At 41.5% G+C, this 20,712-nt stretch overlaps 1 protein-coding gene across 1 annotated transcript in view; it reads right to left on the bottom strand.

The window, feature by feature from the left end:
• Positions 1 to 20,712, bottom strand: part of LOC138801076 (growth/differentiation factor 8-like) — a 30,588-nt gene that overhangs the window by 6,810 nt on the left and 3,066 nt on the right. Inside the window, exon 2 of the mRNA XM_069983520.1 lies at positions 14,855 to 15,219. Coding sequence (XP_069839621.1) covers positions 14,855 to 15,219 — 365 coding nt within the window. The remainder of the gene's footprint in view (positions 1 to 14,854; positions 15,220 to 20,712) is intronic.

Here is a 20,712-nt window from a genome sequence, read left to right as displayed (position 1 = left end):
GGAGTCAACGGCAAAAGAAGAGGATGGGGCCAACCAACTGAGGGTACCAGCCCATTTGGCATTTCTGGCATATGCCAGATGGGCTGTTACCCTCAGTGCAGCTGGTACCCCAGCCCAGCCCTGGTGAAGGATGTCACAGAACCTCCATATAAGCTTGTGTCCCAGAACTGACAAAGTTTTCTAGTTCAATATAGCACAGTATGGCAGAATCAAATGTAACACAATTAGCATTAGCTATGGTTACGATGTTCATTGAAGATCAAGGGAAGGTTAGAAGAGGGTATTGAGGCGGCGAATAGCAGTGAGATACTAGACATCACCTAATGACAAGGACAAGAACAAAAATGGACCTTGTGGGAGGACAATGGGGAGTGCTGATCCACATTATAAGTCTAACATCTATTGTGGGTAAATTATTTGAGGGTTTTCTAAGAGATGCTATACTGGAGTATCTTAAAGGGGTATTCTGCTTAAACATAACTTTTTATATGCACCTATATATGACTCAATGTCAAAGTCCACATGCATACCAATCTATACATTAAACCAAAAAAAGGGGGGATTAACCCACAAACAAAATGGAGGACAAGATATTAAAAATGTATTATTATCCTTTATTAAATTTATCCTTTATTAAATATATAAATGTATAGAAACATTTCTTCCAAACAAAGATAAAATATCAATACAGGAGCTGAAACATTCACAGATCCCCAACAAGCAGGTGGTAGTAAATTATATTACACAGTAAATCCTCAGAAATAAGATATAAGAAAATAAAAGGTATTTTAATTTACGTACACAAAGCCCTGGGCACTGGGCATATAAACTACTCAGTCTAAGTCTAAACTATAAGTCAGTAAAGAATCATACACTAACCAGATACAATTAGTACATACTACTCATATATCGTGTCCTTGCAATGGCCACCGCACCTCTCACCAGACGCTCGTTTCGTGTGTTGCTTTATCGAGGGTGATCAACATCACCCTCGATAAAGCAACACGTAAAACGCACGTCGGGTATGTATGAAATCTAATGTACCTATGTAATAGTCCCCTGGAGGGACTTAAAAAGTGTAATACAATAAATAAATGTTTTTAAAAAATGCCCCAAAGCCCCTCACCCAATAAAAGTCTAAAAGTAATAAAATAAATAAACATATTATATGTCGTAACATGCGTAATTGTCCACTCTATTAAAATAAAACAATATTATTATGGGATGGTGAACGATGTGAACAAAAAGCGTTAAAAAATGCCTGGATCGCTGATTTTTAAAAATTACATTTTATATATAAAAAAATTAATAAAAAGTAATCAATATGTCTGATCTAAACAAATATGGTACTGATAAAAACTAGAGATCATGGAGCAAAAAATGGTGCCCCACACAGCCCTGTAGGTGAAAAATAAATGCGCTACAGGAGTTACAATAACGCCATTTTAAAGATACCTATTTGCAAAAAAAAGTTTTACTGTAATTAACAATAGTAAAACATTAGAAAAGCTATATACATGCATATTGCTGTATTCAAACTGACCTATAGAATAAAGATAAAATGCCAGTATTACTGTGAACTGCATTACGTAAACACCGAACCCCCCAAACTTTGCGTAATTGCATTATTTGTCCCAAATTCACCCCATAATATAATTCTTGGGGTTCCTTCATTAACTTTATGGTAGATTTAAAGGCTGTATTACAAAATACACCTTTTCCTGAAAAAAACAAGACCTCACATGGTTCTCTAGATGGAAAATTAAAAGAGTTATGGCTTTTAGAAGGTGAGGATGAAAAAACGAAAATGCAAAAAAGGAAATTGTCGCGGTCTTTAAGGCCATCTTTAAGGCCATATTAGGCTCTGTCCTTAAGGGGTTTAATTACCTCCTTCCAATGTTTTCATGGGGCCTGAAAATATACCCATACCCTCTATAAGTTCTATAACCTTAGGAACAGCCAGGCCTGATTGTCCAGAAACAAGAAAAGGTCGACTGAGTAAGTCATCTGGCTAGTCCTGTGTTCGAGACTCTTTGATGAGGCTCCACGGGCTCTTCTTTTGCATATTTATGTTTCCCAGAGGGCAATGCACTGATGATGGGCAACACCCTGAAACAGCTGTGTGTGGATGGTTACCTGGCCTTGGTTTTTCCCTTGTCATTACAATGTCTTATAGGGCCACTTAATATGGTGGTTTTCTTAAAGGAGCCACCCCTTGGCTGGGTTCTTCCCGGTGGGATATCTGGCTAGTCCTGTGTTTCGAGACTCTTTGATGAGGCTCCATGGGCTCTTCTTTTTCATATTTATGTTTCCCAGGGGGCAATGCACCTAGGACTTCACTGCTTTGAGCGCTTTCACTAGCAGCTGGCAGTGTTGTTGTTTGGCTGGTCTCCCTGAGATCAGCGATCTGTTTCTCTTATGGCTCTACTAGGCAGTGCTCCCACCTAGCCCGAATCCTGCTCCACACTGATGAAGAGCAACACCCCAAAACAGCTGTATGTGGATGGTTACCTGGCCTTGGTTTTTCCCTTGTCATTACATTGACTTATAGGGCCACTTAATATGTTGGTTTTGGTGGTTTCCTTACAGGAGCCACCCCTTGGCTGGGTCCTTCCCGGAAGGATATCTGGCTAGACTCTTTGATGAGGCTCCACAGGCTCTTCTTTTGCATATCTGCGTAAGGTGACACCCTTTCCCTAAACCCCTAACCCCCCAAATCAGTGTTCTTTTCCTATCATACTTGCTAGAGGCTCAATACTCAGAGCAAAGAACAAGTGGGAGAGGGGGCACCCCTGACATGTACCCCAACTCAGAGAGGTTTTGAATAGGACCCATTTCTACCAAGACAGTATAAATAATAAGTACAATTATGTAATATAAAATAAAACACTGGGTAAAACTGTTTCCGAAAAGATCAAGCCCAGGCAGCCGCTGCCAAAGCTAACATCCGTTCAATGAAGTAGAAAACATGCTCATTGGACATCAGCATAGGTCCAATTCTGATACTGCCATGAAAATTAAAACCTGATGCAACATTGTTGACAGAGTTGCAGTGACCATCTGTCTGCTTCAGAGACCCATATGCATTGGGGTTCATTGCATTGTTGTTTTATATCTTTTAGCCCCTTGTTTCATTTTGGCCGCTGCTCCACTGTAGCATGTCAGTCTGCATTTGAACCCCTTCGTAGCCAATGTTCAACTCTTACATTAATGCACTTTTGAAATGTTTATTCACAATGGTGCCATTTGTCCACTCCCAATACACTTTTGCTACAGCACATGAACAGTCCACAAACACAGTTTAGTATATACGGTAATAAGAGATGTGTGTGTAGACAGAGGATGGCACACTGTATAATACCTACTTAACCAGCTTACAACACAAGACTTCCTTCAAGTGCCAGCATTGCACACCCCAAGAAAGGCACCAGGACAAAAATAAAAATGATAGTAACAAATAGTATAGAAAAATAAATTAGAGTTACATGGAATGGCTTAAAAGTTTTTTTCACGCTAAAATAATAGTTGGCCTACCCTCAGGAAAGGCCATCAATCACTGATTGGTGGGAGCTGATACCCCATTCATGTTTAAAGGGAGCTTCACTAAAGGCCCTATTACACAGAGCGATAATCTTATTTATATGTCTTATTTATGTCCATATTCCCCCCAGTATCCTGCTGCACTTTCCCAGCTCCCTGCAGCCACCTCTGATAGTTTTTGGCCCTGTGTCTGTACTGACATTCAGACAATCACTGGCTGTGGGGCTGTCCCGTCTCAGCCAGTGATTGGCTGAACAGCCTGTTGTGGTGGTGCACTACTGTGCAGCGTGACAGGTCACTTGCTAGGTGGTGCTGTGTGACTCCACTGGTGTAGTGGGTGGTCAAGATATAGCTCAGTCAGGTGTTATGCTGTCGTGACGCCAGTGCCGGTTGGGCACACAGGTATAGAGGCACATCTGCTTTTAATTTAATGAGGCTGGCTATACCCTTTCCCCTGTAGTCAGTAACCTGCCGGGCTGTTTGGGGGTCCCTTGGGCGCTTATCACGGTGGTCCGTAGTGGAGTTGTTCTCTAAAAGTACTTAGCACTGCATAGTGTGTGGAAGTACTGCATTCAAGAAAAGAGAATTCTTGCATCCCATGTGTGTGTCCACTACCACACCTCAGACTACACTGAACTTGTCCTCTAACAGGGGACCTGGCATAAGCTAGGGCCCAACTTGACTGCTGTAGGGACCTTTCTTGCTTGCGTCCTTCCTCTACAGAAACACAGCTGTGCAATACTTAAGCATACAGTATACATACTAGTGACATCTAGTGTTGAAACTTAGATACTACTTCATTACCACTACTACTTTGAAGTACAGGCTTTTCCGAGAGGGGTAAAGACAAGTAACATCCGTGGTGGGACACCACACTGTTACTGAAGAGACAGGGCCAGAAGTACCAGAGGTGACTGAGGGTAGCCGGAAATGCAGGAAAAAGCCATGTAATAGGATCAGTAAGCGAGTGCCAATCTCGCAGATTAGTTCTCGCTTACACTGTTAGGCTAGGTTCACACTATGTAACTGTGCGGCTGTATTTTTTATGCGGCTGTAAATGTGCGGATGAAACTACGGCCGTGGGAAAAAATAGACATGCGGCTCAAAACATACGGTCATTTACTTGGAAATCTGGTTCAACTAAAAATAACAAATAAAATCTTAAGAAAGTGATGCAAACACCTCTGGATGCATCTGGGAAAGCAGGGAAACAGTTTACATGAATTGCTATTACCGGGGTTTGCGATCCTCTGCACTAATGCCGATGTCTCTCATGGTTAATCTATAAAAATAATAAAACACATTTTCGTTGTAATAAAGTCCCTTTCGTTGTTCAATAATTAAATTTAAACTAATCCATCATTTTGCAATTAAATATACTGTTAAAATAAATATATATATAAATAAATGTATATTTATATATATATTTATTTTTTGACAGTATATTTAATTGCAAAATGATGGATTTGTTAAAATTAAATTATTGAACAACGAAACTGAATTTATTTCATCGAAAATGTGTTTTATTAATTAAATATTAATTAGTACAGGAAGCTCCATAAGCCGTTAATTCATATTGCCGGCAAAAGAGCATTCTGTACTAATCATCACTTTACTTTAATGAAAACATCAAATGTTTCTTCTAATTATGTTATCACAATAGCATTATTAGAAGAAACATTTAGAATTATATGTGCGCTCAGCTGATTGGCTGATCGGATGAGCGCACATATAAAGAGCCGGTCCGCAGTACAGTGACTTCATTGTGCTGCAGACCAGCGAAGAGGACACATCGGGGTGAGTATACAGCTCTCCCCTCCCCAGCACTGCACCCCTCCCAGCAAGGAAGGGGGGGGGGGGTCAGTTAACCCCTTCCTTGCTGGGATGGGTGCAGTCTGACATCAGTCTGGCCCCCAAGGGGTTAAGGGGGATGCAATACATCTTCCCTTAACCCCTTGGGGGCCAGACTGTAAGCAGCGATCTGTAAAGATGCTGCATACTGTAAGGAGCACAACACCGCTCACAATGATGGGTGTTGTGCTCCTGTTTGTGTGTTTTTTGTGTGTTTCTCCCTTTTTGTTTTTCAGATATCGGTATCCTGGGGATTACGTCGGATTCTGTGGACTACGTCGATGACCAGCGTTTTTTTTTTTTTTTTTATTAAAATGGTCAATGAGGGGTGTGGGGGTGTTTTTATTTGAATAAAAAATTTTTTTAACTTGTGTCTTGTCTTTATTTCTTTACTTTATAGACTTAGTAATGGAAGCCGTCTAATAGACGGAATCCATTACTAAGTCGGGGCCTAGTGTTAGCCGGTATAAAATGGCTAACACTAACCCCCTATTATTACCCCAGTACCCAATGCCACCAGGGGTACTGGGAAGAGCCAGGTGCCAGTGGTCCCGGAGCGTCAAAATTGGCGCTCCTGGACCGGGCGGCAGCAGGCTGGTAAGATTTATGCTGCGGAGGGCCTAAACCAATGGCTCTTTCCACCCTGGTGTTACCAGGCTGCTGTCGTTTGGTTTTTAACCCGGCTGGTTATAAAAATAACGCATAGGGTCCCCCCTATTTTTATAACCAGCCGGGTTAAAAACCAAACGACAGCAGCAGTTAAAACACCCCCACACCCCTCATTGACCATTTTATAAAAAAAAAACAAAAAACGCTGGTCATCAACGTAGTCCACGGAATCCGACGTAATCAGGATACCGATATTTGAAAAACAAAAAGGGAGAAACACACAAAAAACACACAAACAGGAGCACAACACCCATCATTGTGAGCGGTGTTGTGCTCCTTACAGTATGCAGCATCTTTACAGATCGCTGCTTACAGTCTGGCCCCCAAGGGGTTAAGGGAGGATGTATTGCATCCCCCTTAACCCCTTGGGGGCCAGACTGATGTCAGACTGCACCCATCCCAGCAAGGAAGGGGTTAACTGACCCCCCCTTCCTTGCTGGGAGGGGTGCAGTGCTGGGGAGGGGGTGGGGAGAGCTGTATACTCACCCCGATGTGTCCTCTTCGCTGGTCCGCAGCACAATGAAGTCACTGTGCTGCGGACCGGCTCTTTATATGTGCGCTCAGCCGATCAGCCAATCAGCTGAGCGCACATATAATTCTAAATGTTTCTTCTAATAATGCTATTGTGATAACATAATTAGAAGAAACATTTGATGTTTTCATTAAAGTAAAGTGATGATTAGTACAGAAAGCTCTTTTGCCGGCAATATGAATTAACGGCTTATGGAGCTTCCTGTACTAATTAATATTTAATTAATAAAACACATTTTCGATTAAATAAATTCAGTTTCCTTCTTCAATAATTTAATTCTAACGAATCCATCATTGTGCAATTAAATATACTGTCAAAAAATAAATATATATTTAAATATACATTTATATATATATATTTATTTTAACAGTATATTTAATTGCAAAATGATGGATTCGTTAGAATTAAATTATTGAACAACGAAAGGGACTTTATTACAAAGAAAATGTGTTTTATTAATTGAATATATTAACTATTAGAGGCATCGGCATTCGGCATTATTGCTGGCTATTTTTGAAGTAATCCGTACGGACCGCCTGTCAATCCACGGCCGCGTTTCCAGCCGCAAACAATGGTCTTGTTCATTTTTTACGGGTCCGTTTACGATCGGGCCGTAGATTCATACATAGTGTGCACTGTGCAGCCGTATATCCTATACTTTCCAGCGTACGCATGAACCACCAAAAATACCGCCGCACAATTACAGCCGTAAATACAGCCGCACACTTACATAGTCTGAACCTGGCCTAAAACGGCCTTAAAGGGGTAGTGCAGCGTTTAACTTTTATTCACTAAATAACACACATTACAAAGTTATACAACTTTGTAATGTGTGTTATTTAAGTGAATGGCCCCCTTCCCCGTGTTCCCCCCACCCCGGAAGTGTTGGTGCATTATACTTATGAGCAGCTGATGACACGGCAGAGGTGTGGCCGGCATTAAGGATGGCAGGAGCTGTCCGGCCGGCCTCCCGAAGATGATGTCGTCAACTCAAGATGGCGGCCGGGGTCGACAGCGAACACGTTAGTATAATGCACCAACACTTCCGAGGTGGGGGAAACACGCGGAAGGGGGGCATTCACTTAAATACCACACATTACAAAGTTGTATAAGTTGTATAACTTTTTAATGTGTGTTATTTAGTGAATAAAAGTTAAACACTGCACTACCCCTTTAAGCAAGTCTTTGTGTAGTGACTGTGGTGACAGCTAATTAGCATGGGTACCGGGTGTCAGCATCCCACCAGTGATTGATGATGGTCTATCCAAGAGATAGACCATCAATCACTTTAGTAAAAAAACAAAACTATTTTAAATATACAATTACAATACCTATTGAGAGTTTTTACATTTTATATGAAGTGGTAAGATCTACAGTATAATTACGCATAGCGTTACAATAACTGCTCTAGTGAGGTCTGTGCTGCATGCCCTCTCCATTGCAGATTGCATCAGAGATCAGTTAGAGAGGAACAAACTTTTCAAAAGTTCAGTTTGGCAGGTTTACTTTGGTGTAAAGTTCTGGTTCATACAAACCAAACCTTAAAGGAACCCTTACTAAAACAGCTGCAACTACAATAGTGGTATTATAGGGAATTTCTTTGCCTGGCGGGCACTTTCTGTGCTTTACTATCTCCTTGCTGTAAATCTGTCATGATTTGTGCAAAATTGCAGCTTTTTTACAGCAATTTTGCACAACTCACAGCAAAACAGCAACAGGGAGCCTATTTAGTAAAGTTAGTGTAAATTCTAAAGGACCTTAACATGTGACCATGATGTTCCTGCAGGTCCTTCAGACTCTGCACAAAGGAGAAGGAACAAAAAAGTTATTCGTATGTGGAAAGGGAACAGGGTGGGTGGAGAAAGAGGCAGGAGGTACAGAGTGAAAAGTCTGGGTGGGCAACAGGCCAGGGGTTACAGAGTGACAAGTCTGGGTGGGCAACAGGCCAGGGGGTACAGGGTGACAAGTCTGGGTTGAGAGGGGGCACATAAGAGAGCATTCACTTAGAGAGTTTGGGGTACAGTGTTTGTATTTAAGGGTCTGGAGTAATATGTTGGGAATTGATAAAAGGAACAGATGTAGTACATTATTTTATATTAAACCCCTTGATGACTTTCATAAAACACATTTTGAAAAAAAAACAAAAAACCTTACCTACTGAGAAAAATGATTGGTTTCGCTGAATATGAAAAGTCCCAAATAGCTATAGTGCACCTGTAGTTATATGAACAACTAGAAAATGTACCCGGCGCTGCACGGGTATAAAGTGTCAGTGTGTATAGGGGGTCCTGTATACCTGTAGTATAGAGTTGGTGGAGGTGCTGTATACCTGTAGTATAGAGTTGGTGGAGGTCTTGTATACCTGAAGTATATAGTTCGGGGGTCCTGTATACCTGTAGTGTATAGTTTGAGGGTCCTGTATACCTGTAGTATATAGTTGGTGGAGTTCCTGTATATCTGCAGTGTATAGTTTTGGGGTCCTGAATACCTGTAGTGTATAGTTTGGGGTTCTGTATACCTGTAGTATAGAGTTGGTGGAGGTGCTGTGTCAGTGTTATCCAGTCACAGTGTGGCGGTATTGGTAAGGTGTGGTATGGCGGTGTTATCCAGTCACAGTATGGTGGTATTGATCAGGTCTGGTATGGCAGTGTTATCCAGTCACAGTATGGTGGTGTTGGTCAGGTCTAGTATGGCAGTGTTATCCAGTCACAGTGTGGCGGTATTGGTCAGGTCTTGTATGGCGGTGTTATCCAGTCACAGTGTGTCGGTATTGGTCATGTCTGGTATGGCGGTATTGGTCAGGTCTGGTGTGGTGGTGTTGTCCAGTCACAGTATGGCGGTATTGGTCAGGTCTGGTATGGCGGTGTTATCCAGTCGCAGTGTGGCGGTATTGGTCAGGTCTGGTGTGGCAGTGTTATTTGGTATGGTATGACGGTGTTATCCAGTAACAGTATGGTGGTATTGGTCGGGTCTGGTATCGCAGTTTTATCCAGTCACAGTATGGTGGTATTGGTCAGGTCTGGTGTGGCGGTGTTATCCAGTCTCAGTATGGCGGTATTGGTCAGGTCTGATATGACAGTGTTATCCAGTCACAGTGTGAAGGTATTGGTCAGGTCTGGTGTGGCGGTGTTATCCAGTCACAGTATGGTGGTATTGGTCGGGTCTGGTATGGCAGTGTTATCCAGTTACAGTATGGTGGTATTGGTCAGGTCTGGTGTGGCGGTGTTATCCAGTCACAGTATGGCGGTATTGGTCAGGTCTGATATGACAGTGTTATCCAGTCACAGTAAGGCGGTATTGGTCAGGTCTGGTGTGGCAGTGTTATCCAGTCACAGTATGGCGGTATTGGTCAGGTCTGATATGGCAGTGTTATCCAGTCACAGTAAGGCGGTATTGGTTAGGTCTGGTATAGCGGTGTTATCCAGTCACAGTATGGTGGTATTGGTCAGGTCTGGTATGGCAGTGTTATCCAGTCATAGTATGGTAGTATTGGTCAGGTTTGGTATGGAGGTGTTATCCAGTCACAGTGTGGCGGTATTGGTCAGGTGTGGTATGGCGGTGTTATCCAGTCACAGTGTGGCGGTATTGGTCAGGTGTGGTATGGCGGTGTTATCCAGTCACAGTGTGTCGATATTGGTCAGGTCTGGTATGGCAGTGTTATCCAGTCACGGTATGGCGGTATTGGTGCGGTCTGGTATGGCAGTGTTATTTGGTATGGTATGACGGTGTTATCCAGTCACAGTATGGGGGTATTGGTCAGGTCTGGTATGGAGGTGTTATCCAGTCACAGTGTGCCGGTATTGGTCAGGTCTTGTATGGTAGTGTTATCTAGTCACAGTATGGGGGTATTGGTCAGGTCTGGTATGGAGGCGTTATCCAGTCACAGTGTGCCGGTATTGGTCAGGTCTGGTGTGGCAGTGTTATCCAGTCACAGTGTGGCGGTATAGATGGAGTAGGGGGTCCTGTATACATGTAGTGCCCTGTATATACATGTACTGTATAGATGGAGTAGGGGGTCCTGTATACATGTACTGTATAGATTAAGTAGGGGGTCTACCACTTATTTCTGTGGATCTGTTGTGAGGCAGCTTCCCTAGCAACCACAACTCAGGGGTCATCACTTGCATGCTGACTAAATCATGACTCATCAGGACACCTGGTGGCTTCTCTCTGCCTTGCTCTTCTCACAGCCAAACAGCTTCTTCCCAAAATAGTGCATACATGTTTTTAGTGGGTGTTTTTTGTTGTGTTTTTCTCATTATAAGATATGGGATTCTATAATCAGTTGATTTAAAGATTTCTATTAAAGAATGTAGTTTAGAAAGATTATCCAAAAAACACACCTCAAATGACAAGGTTGTAATTTTTTAACATTTTATTTTTTACTTCAAGCTAGCATTTGGCCATAATTTTAGACCCCTTATCTTTGAGTATGTAATTATATTTTACCTGTTGGTTAAAGGCCCTTTTATACAGGACAAGTATCAATAACCCCTTCATATCCATAATAAGTCTAGTTCCTACTGCCAATGCCTCATGTAGTAGGAACATATATAAATGTTCCTGCCCGGAAATGGTTTAATGTATGTTGGGCTACCTCAATGTGATCAGCCACACACATATTAGTTTCCCAGGAGCTGTGGATAGTGACAGTCAGCTTCGTAAGGATCATCTATAGTGATTGCAACGTTTAAAGGGGTAGTGCGGCGCTAATCATTTATTCACAAAATAACACACATTACAAAGTTAAACAACTTTGTAATGTGTGTTATGTATGTGAATGGCCCCTTTCAACCTTGTTTCCCCCACCCACGCTAGACCCGGAAGTGTTGGGGCATTATACTTACCGCATTCGTGTCGACCCCCGTCTGCCATCTTATGATGTCATCTTTGGGAGGCCAGCCGAACCGCTCCATCCTTCCCTCATGCCGGCCCCCCTATGCCACGTCATCAGCTGCTCAGCTGCGATTGGCTGAGCATATCTGTGCTCAGCCATTTGCGGCTGAGCAGCTGGTGACGCAATAGAGGGGTCCCGAAGATGACGTCATTGTCACAAGATGGCGGACGGGGGTCGACACGAATGCGTTAAGTATAACGCACCAACACTTCCGGGTCTAGCGTGGGTGGGGGGAAACACGGGAAAGGGGGCCATTCACATACATAACACACATTACAAAGTTGTATAACTTTGTAATGTGTGTTATTTTGTAAATAAATGATTAGCGCCGCACTACCCCTTTAAGGAAGTCAGTGACAGAATAAGTACTTTTCCTGACAGACGGGGTATGATAATTACCTCCGTCCTGTCTGATCGGCAATCTTCTCTTAAGGTGACATTTATCATAACTAGCTTACTCGTACGCCAGTCTTAGATAAAGCCCTGCACCCTTTTTCCCGGACAGATTTACTAAGAAACACATGCCTCCAAGTAAAGCCTGACGTCCCTGCGCCTGCCTGGCGTAGGCATTGCGCAGAGTTCTACATCAGCTGGGGAGCAGGTGAAGGTGTTGATTTACACCTGCGAGACGGCATAACATATGATGAATCAGGCATGCAAGATAGTCCCACACCTTCTCCCTCCTTGCTGCCACCCCATCAGGCAAGCGGGGAATACTGCTGGTGTATGCCACAAAAAAGGGGGAAATCTGTCCCTGTTTATCTGTTTATAAATCTCCCTCAAAGAGACTGCCCTCAGGCAGACTATATGTGCAGATCACCAATAGTACTTATCAATGCTATGCAATAGCATAAAATTATATATCAGAATAAAATTAATAAAATACAATCCATTTTTTTTACACCAATATGATATCAATAAAAACTATAGATCATGGTTCAAAACATGACAACCCAACCAGCCCTGTAGGTGGAAAAATAAAAGATTTGCCCAGCAGAAAAAGAACAACGCCTGAGAATTATATAAGCTAGAAATGAGCGAACCTGCCGAGGTTCGGTTTTGTATGAACCTGAACTCTCAGCTTCTGACTGCTGCTGTCTGCCCGCTCCGTGGAGAGGGTGGATACAGCCGGAGGACCGCCTGGAAAACTGGGATACAGGCCTAGCCATAGGCTGTATCCCAGTTTTCCAGGCGGTCCTCTAGCTGTATCCACCATCTCCTCGGAGCGGGCAGACAGCGGCAGTAAGAAGCCGAGAGTTCAGGTTCATACGAACCCGAACCTCGGCAGGTTCGCTCATCTCTAATATCAGCAGGAATATCATCATTACAGCCCAGACATCCTGTCTGACAACTTAGACCTACTGCATATGTCGTAAGATTAGCCAACAGTTACTTCTATTGGCAAGAATTTGCAATACTGACCTGTATGGCAGGGGTACAATTGTTGGCTATAGGAGCATGGATAGATCACCTACTATTTAGCAAATTATATTATTTTAGAGGATTAAAGGGGTTATCCAGTGCTACAAAAACATGGCCACTTTTTTCAGAGACAACATGACTCTTGTCTCCAGTTCAGGTGCGGTTTGCAATTAAGCTCCATTCACTGCAATGGAACTGAGCAGCAAAACCCCGCCTAAGCTGAAGACAAGAGTGGGGCTGTCTCTAGAAAAAGTGGCCATATTTTTGTAGCACTGGATAACCCCTTTAAAGGGAACCTGTCACCCCCCGTGCCAGAATGAAGGCTGCCCGATCCTCGCTAGAGCCCCGGATACTTACCCCATCTCGCCATGTCCCACTCCTGGAGCTGAGTACGACCCCCATAGAGAATGAATGGAGACTTATCTCTGCAGCACGCGCCGGGCTTTCGAAAAGGATATCTCCGTCCCGGGACTTGCCGAGATGGGGTAAGTATCTGGGGCTCTAGCGGGGGGGGGGGGGGGGGGGGGGGGGGATGGGGGGTTGGGCGGCTTTCACCCCGGAACAGGGGTGACAGGTTCCCTTTTAGCAGTTGAATACAGTTAGTTTTCTGCTAGCTTTGCATAAACGCAATCCCTGTGTATGCCGATTGCTTTCTCTCCCGCCAGGTTTTCTTGTGTATATTTACTTATCACAGCATGCTTTCATTCCAATGTTGCTGTTTTTGTTTCCAATAGCAACACTGGAATGAAAACATGTTGTGATAAGTAAATATACACATAAGAAGCTAACAGGGGAGAAAGCAATCTGCATCCAAAAAACTATATGCAACTACTTAATCAAGCAGTTACATAAAAAAAAAAAAAAAAGCCTTAGTTTACAAAACACATTACCAATTATTGCGGGGAATGCTAGCAACTGCAAGCATCTCCCGTCTCATTAGTAATGTGTTTTGCATAAAGCTATCACATTTTTTTTCCATCCTAATTCTTATATATTTCATTTAACTATCGCCTGAAAGAACAAAATATACAAATATAAGAACAAAGAAAATGAAATATTTTTGTCAGGAGCTATAACTCGACCTAACGTTTGTCCGTTAATTGAGCACCATCTGAGCATACTCACTGAACACTAATATTTGATTATCATAGCATGTTTTATGTCCTAGTGCAGTTTGTTTAAGGAGCGGTTCCAATGAACGCAAATTTTTTTAAAGTTTGCTCACCTATAATAATGCCTACTGTGTTGCATAGTCTCCTCATGACAAGTAGAAAGTCTAACCTATGATATATTTTATGAGATGCTGTAAATAATGTCTAGTTACAAAATCCCACATTTGTTTTTAAAGCCAAAGACAAGGATACATTTGGGCCCCGTTCACACTACAGCATTTGTGCAGAGATTCTGGGTGGAACTTCTCCGATTGGACTCGGCGCTGAATCCTGCCTCCTACGTCAATTCTTTAAGCGGAGAGGCGCGGAGAGTGAAGGCGCGCATGCTCTCCAATTGAAACTGATAGAAGGCAGGATTCTGCGCCAAGTCCGGGCAGAGGGGTTCCGCCTTGAATCTCATCGCAGATTCCTTAGTGTGAACAGGGCCTTAAAAGAGAAGAAATCTCAGTTTTTGTTTATACATGTCCTCCATTTATGATCTGCTTCTAGCTTTGGTTCAAAAAGATGAATTGATTGAAATTAACTTGGAGGTATAAAACTGCTCCTGCCTTAAATAAAATCAATTCTTTGTGCACAAAGTTTAGTATTGGCTATTTAGCAAATGTTTTATATTATGCAAATAATTATCAAATCTGTATGTTTAATAATAAACAATAAATACTGTATATGAAAACAATACTGTAACTAAAAATGATTAATAAAGCTTACATCAGTAACAATTATTAAAATAGGTCCAATATTAAAACCATACTAATTAAAATATAAACTTACCAGACCATTTTCATTGTTGGTAACTGCAAGATCTTCTCCATTTCCATCAAATGCTTTAATTTCAATGCCTAGATTGGATTCAGGATGTCTCAGCCAGTTTTGAAGCACAGTTTTCACATCTATACTTTGCCAAGATCCAGATCCTGGATTCATTTCAAGTTTTAATGCTCGGATTCCAATGTGTCTTGAACCATCTTTCAAAGGCTTAATGAGTCTTAAGATTTGCACCACAACTGTTGTAGGCTTTTGGACAGGCTTCAGATGAATCCATAACTGTGCCTTTGATATTTTATTTAACTGAATTTTGGACCTCACTTTAAAATAACAACAGTTTGATTTCTCTGTCATGTCAGCTACAAATTCAGCTGTAAAATAAAGAGGATCATAAATCACATTAAAGTTCTTTTGACATTTGCCTTACAATATTTTTTCAACCAATTTTTATTACAAGTCTTAGTCTATGTTCCCACACTGTATTTTGGCTCAGTCCACCATCTAAGTCTCAAATTGCACCTATAAAATTAAAGTCTTGCTGTGATTGGTTACTATGGGCAACAAAGATTTTTTTCTTTGTGTATTTGTAACGTAGCTCTTCATTTGAAGAACCAATTCTCACACATATGAGCTTAAATACGAAATAAAAAATGTATGCAGTTAAAGAGGAGTAGAGATGTTCCTTGTGACTCTGTGGGCTTGGAGTGGCTGAGTATACTGTTTGTTTTTGCAATTGTTTGGTGTGTATTGCTGCCCTTTGGTCAACTCTGCATCTAGGGGCAGGGTTAATTGATCCCTGGTGCTTAGATCAGGCTCTAGTAATTCCTAAACTTGCTCCTGGTGGCTTGCTGCTAAGTGGCTGAGAATAAGATTGGCGTTGAATAGGAGTTAAAAGTTCTGGTAAGTGCAACATTTCATTCCTTTTTACAGTTTTTTTTTTTCCAAAAAGGATAACGGCTAGTGAGATGGAAGGTTCTTTCAGTACACAACATTACTAAAGTGATAGACGGTCAATTGCATAGACAAACTGAGCGGGCTGCCTGGTAGGGGACAGTAGTGATAATGGGAGACTTTAACCATCCACATATAGATTGGGGTCAAGGTTCAGCTAAAACTGCAAAGGGTAGAGAATTTCTAAATCTATTTAAGGATAACTTTCTAGGCCAGTTTGTGGACGAGCCAACAAAAAGGGATGAGCTTTTGGATTTGGTTATTTCTAACAATGCAGAGCTGATTGGGGATGTCACTGTCCCTTAGTGTCCCATGACATACCTGGTAAGTCATGGCACCACTGGGAGGTTCAGAGAGGGGTGGTGGTGTGACCATACTCTGAACGGCACCCTTTCTGGCTGCTATCGGCAGCCGGGGAGCACCGCTATTAGCTGACACAGGACATTAATAATTTGAATGCAGCTGTCAGAACTGACGGCTGCATTTAAATGCTGTGTTAGTGTTTTCCATGATAACTAAAAAAAAAAATAATCAATGTAAATTGCAAACTTGCTTTATATCACATCTACTGTTGATTTAGATTTTGAAAGTTATAATGACAATGACACTTTAAGGGGTTAAATCTCGAATGCCTTACAACTGTGGTTAAAAGGGCTATAAATGACAAAAAAGGCAATAAAGAAATTAGAGGGGTCAGCTGTAGACTTTATAAATGACAAAGAGGTTAATAAAACCTAGAGAGAAAAAAAGGTATAAAAAAGCAGCAAAATGTCACAATGAAAGGCATTTAGCCAAACATAGCAAAAGAAACCCCCCAAAATTCTACAAATAAATGAATGCATGTAGGACCGCTAAATAATGGTGACGGGGAGTTCATTACTGGGAATCAAGAGAAAGCTGAGAATGGGTTCTTTAGCTCTGTATATACAAAAGAAGAGGATGGAGGCAAAGGGGGCAGAGCCCGTATTGAGTTGGGCGGGGTCAGCACTGGTAACACGTGTAATGTACTGAAGTGGCTTACTGTAGTTCTTAGGGTACTCAGTTCTGTAATTTTATTACCCTTAAAAAAAAAAAAAAAAAAGGGGGCTCTAGGACTTCCCCAGGAAACTATAGACAGATATGCTTAACGTCCATTGTGGAAAACTATTTCACGGGCTTATAAGAAACTACATACATGAATATGTAGGAAGTTATAGTATTATTATATTATTGATTTTGCAAAGGCATTTGACACTGTCCCTCATGGGCATCTGATGGGTAACTTAAGGTCTATGGGTTTAGAAAGTTAAGTTTAAAGCTGGATTTAAAACTGGCTTATTAATTTATTAATTGTACCCAGAGATTGGTGGTCAATGATCCCTACTCTGAATCTCTATAAGTGGCGTACCCCAACGATCAGTTGGGGTACGCCACTGTTTATCTTGTTTATTAAAGGGGCTTGGCTATTAAAATTCTTCAGTGTACAGTAGTAGTAAGTGTACTCAGAGCACTTAGTGACAGCAGCACCCTGTGTATCTCATAGAGCTAAAATGCTGTACTGTCCTGCTCTATGGTGAGTCTGTCCATAAAATGGCTGACATGGAGGAGCACGTGACCATGCTCCGCCCCCAGTATTCTCCATTGCCAGATACAGGCTCAGTGATGGACAATGGGTAGCGGGGCATGGTCACATGCTTCTCTATGTCAGCCAGCTTATGGACAGACTCACCACAGAGCAGGGCACCACAGCCTGGAGGAGAGAAGTCTAACTTTAGCTCTATGAGGTACACAGGGAGCTGCTGTCAGTAAGTGCAGTAAATAGACTTACTAATACTATGCACTGAACAATTTTACTATAAAGTGGCCATCCCTTTTAATGACATTGAGGATGGAATTAACAGCATTGTTTCTATCTTTGACACCAAGCTTTGTAGTACAGTACTACATGGAAGGACGTGCAGATGTTGCAGGCTGACCTAGACACACTGTTTGGGCATTCACTTAGTCAATGGGGTTCAATGTGGATAAATGTAAAGTTATACGCCTGGGGTACTAATAACCTGTATGCATCATATGTCCTAGGGGGAGTTACACTGGGAGTCACTGATTCACTGGTCGAGAAGGATCTGGGTGTACTTGTAGATAATAGACTACAGAACAACACACAATGTCAGTCAGCTGCTTCTAAGGCCAGCAGGATATTGTCATGCATTAACCCTTAGAAGACCCGGCCAATTTCAGTTTTTGCGTTTTCGTTTTTTCCTCCTACCTAAAAAAACACAATTTTGTACTGAGCAATTATTGATAATAGAATAGTCGTTGGTATTAGACAGTGGACTCAATGTAGGAGATAGACGGGTTGGTGTCCCGGTCAGGGATAGCCCACAAACATTAGGCTAGCAGGTATCGCAAATCTTAGCGGCTGCCGTCAGCAAGAGGCCACATGCCCAGCCGACGATATAGCCAGCACAACTTAGCAGCACAACCAATAGACTAACCTGATTGTGTCAAGAGATACGGGCGGCAGACCTCGAGTACGCAACGATAATCATTGCAACTGCTGGAACGGCGATATCACAATCTCGGTCCCGGACGCGGGACAGCCCGAGAGCCACCAGCAACGTTGCATTCGAGTATAAGCATCATTTGTATGATAGCTCTTCTATATACACACACTATCGCGTACCGATAGCAAAAAATCCTTCATATCGCTGCGGTGCAGCGTTTTTTTCCCAACACCCTAGTGTGTGTATAATATTATCTCTAACACAATACCAGTGAACATAAGATTATTGAGGGACCTCACCCCCAACAAACAGTTCACATTACTAATTATGATTATTTATATTGCTACATTCAGTACATACTGTACTACAGACTAGTAAAAACGCTGGTTAAACAAATAGTTCTGAAGGTACACCTATTTTATTAGGAGCACTGTACATACACAAACACTGAAGCACATTGAATCGTATCTTAATCAATTATACTAATAAAAGTTAAGTTTTAAAGTTTTTGGGAAATAAAGGTATTATTGCCTTTGGCAAATTAACTAAGCAATTAACCAATTACCTTCCAAAAGGTTGGGATCACGGTCCCCCCTACAGTGTTATCTTTGGCTGATCTCCCTGAGATCAATGATCTGTTTCCTGTATGGCTCTACTTGGCATTGCTCCCACCTAGCCGGAATCCTGCTCCACACTAGTGAGGGGCAAGACCCTGAAACAGCTGTCTGTGGATGGTTACCTGGCCTTGTTTTTTCCCTTGTCATTACATTGACTTATAGGACCACTTAATATGGTGGTTTGGGTGTTTTGGCTGGGTCCTTTCCAGAGGAATATCTGGCTACTCTTGTGTTTTAAAACTCTTAAATGAGGCTCCACAGGCTCTTATTTGCATATACAAGAAATATGGGGGAAAGATGTTCTAGGTAAAACTCCCTCAAAAGACAAGGGGGCACTGCCTCTGCCTGGAGAAAAAAGGTTCAATCTCTGGAGGCGACAAGCCTTCTTTACTATAAAAACAGTAAATCTGTGGAACAGTCTACCCTAGGATCTGGTCACAGTAAAAACAGTGGAGGGCTTCAAAACAGTCTTAGACAAATTCTTAGAACAAAATAACAATCACCTATCATCCATCCCCTCCTTGGTTGAACTTGATGGATCTTTTATTAAACATACTAACTATGTAACTATGATGTTGTGCAGTAATATAAACAAGCTGATTTTGGATGTATATTTTTTGGATATACAGTACTATGTAATTATGACCACTAAAAATAAATCATCTATGTAATTATCTACATTTTGGCAGATGTCTGTCACAACTTCCATAAAATACTTTTTCATGTCTATAATTGGTAGTGAAACTGAGAAGGTATGGGACACTGGATCACTTACATTGCTGGCTTGTACATCCAGTTACCTTTTCCTAAGAACTGTGCATAGTCCTTTGCAGTAAGAAACAGACTTTGCGCACACAAGTTCTTTTTATTGCAGCTGCCGCTGCCTATCCTGTCTCTGAAATCATGAAAAGAATTATGACCATAAAGTTATGCAAATTAAAAATTGCTGAGGCATACTTTGCTACAGGATCGCTATGTTTTAGATGCTTTGGATGGAAAAGCATTATCACTTACACTTGTATTATATATAAGCAGTTGCTTCTCCTGCCAAGATAACAGTTACATTCCATTTGTAAGACTGTTTCCCAACAAGATATGATTTAAAGCTACTTCTTACGACTGTAATAGCATAGTAAACTGTTCAAACACTCTGTTTCAAGGTGGATAGCTAATGCTAATGCTATATTTTAATCTTCATTTTAATTGATATTTACATTTCTAATGAGCAATAAGTTGACTTTATTTGCTACCTGCACATTGTCTCAGTATGCCGTATTTATTAGAAAAAAATGAGAACAGTGTTAACTGATTGGCTGATCTTGTTCCAACTCCATGGGACCTGTTGGGGACAGGAGCAGGTATGTATGCTTTTTATTTTTACAATATGCCCAGACAAATTTATGCTGTTTTATTATACCAAATATATCCCTTTAATAATTTCAAACAAAGTCTGAGGCGGCAATTTATGTGGTCCAGCAAGCCTAATAGGTAACCCTGGAGGATGGGATGGAGGTATAGTTATATCCTTTACATATGGGTGAAAGCTAACTTCAGTACTTGAACCCAAACATCTTGAATCTGGATACAATGCCTGGTAAGATGATAAAGTCTTGTAGCATATAGGACAAAACTTGCTGAATGACAATATTATCACTTGACCCTGTGGATCAAAAGCATAAAATCTTCTATGATTTTCTTTATATTCACATGAATACACTTAAAAAATTGATAAGGTTTGGACCAAATGGTATCTGTCAACTTTGACCATGTCTTTTGGTGAGTAAAACCCTTCTTATTGTGATATTTATAG

This window comes from Dendropsophus ebraccatus, chromosome 9 (genome assembly GCF_027789765.1).
Source record: "Dendropsophus ebraccatus isolate aDenEbr1 chromosome 9, aDenEbr1.pat, whole genome shotgun sequence".
Taxonomy (NCBI): domain Eukaryota; kingdom Metazoa; phylum Chordata; class Amphibia; order Anura; family Hylidae; genus Dendropsophus; species Dendropsophus ebraccatus.
This window is presented reverse-complemented; position numbering and strand designations above follow the sequence as displayed.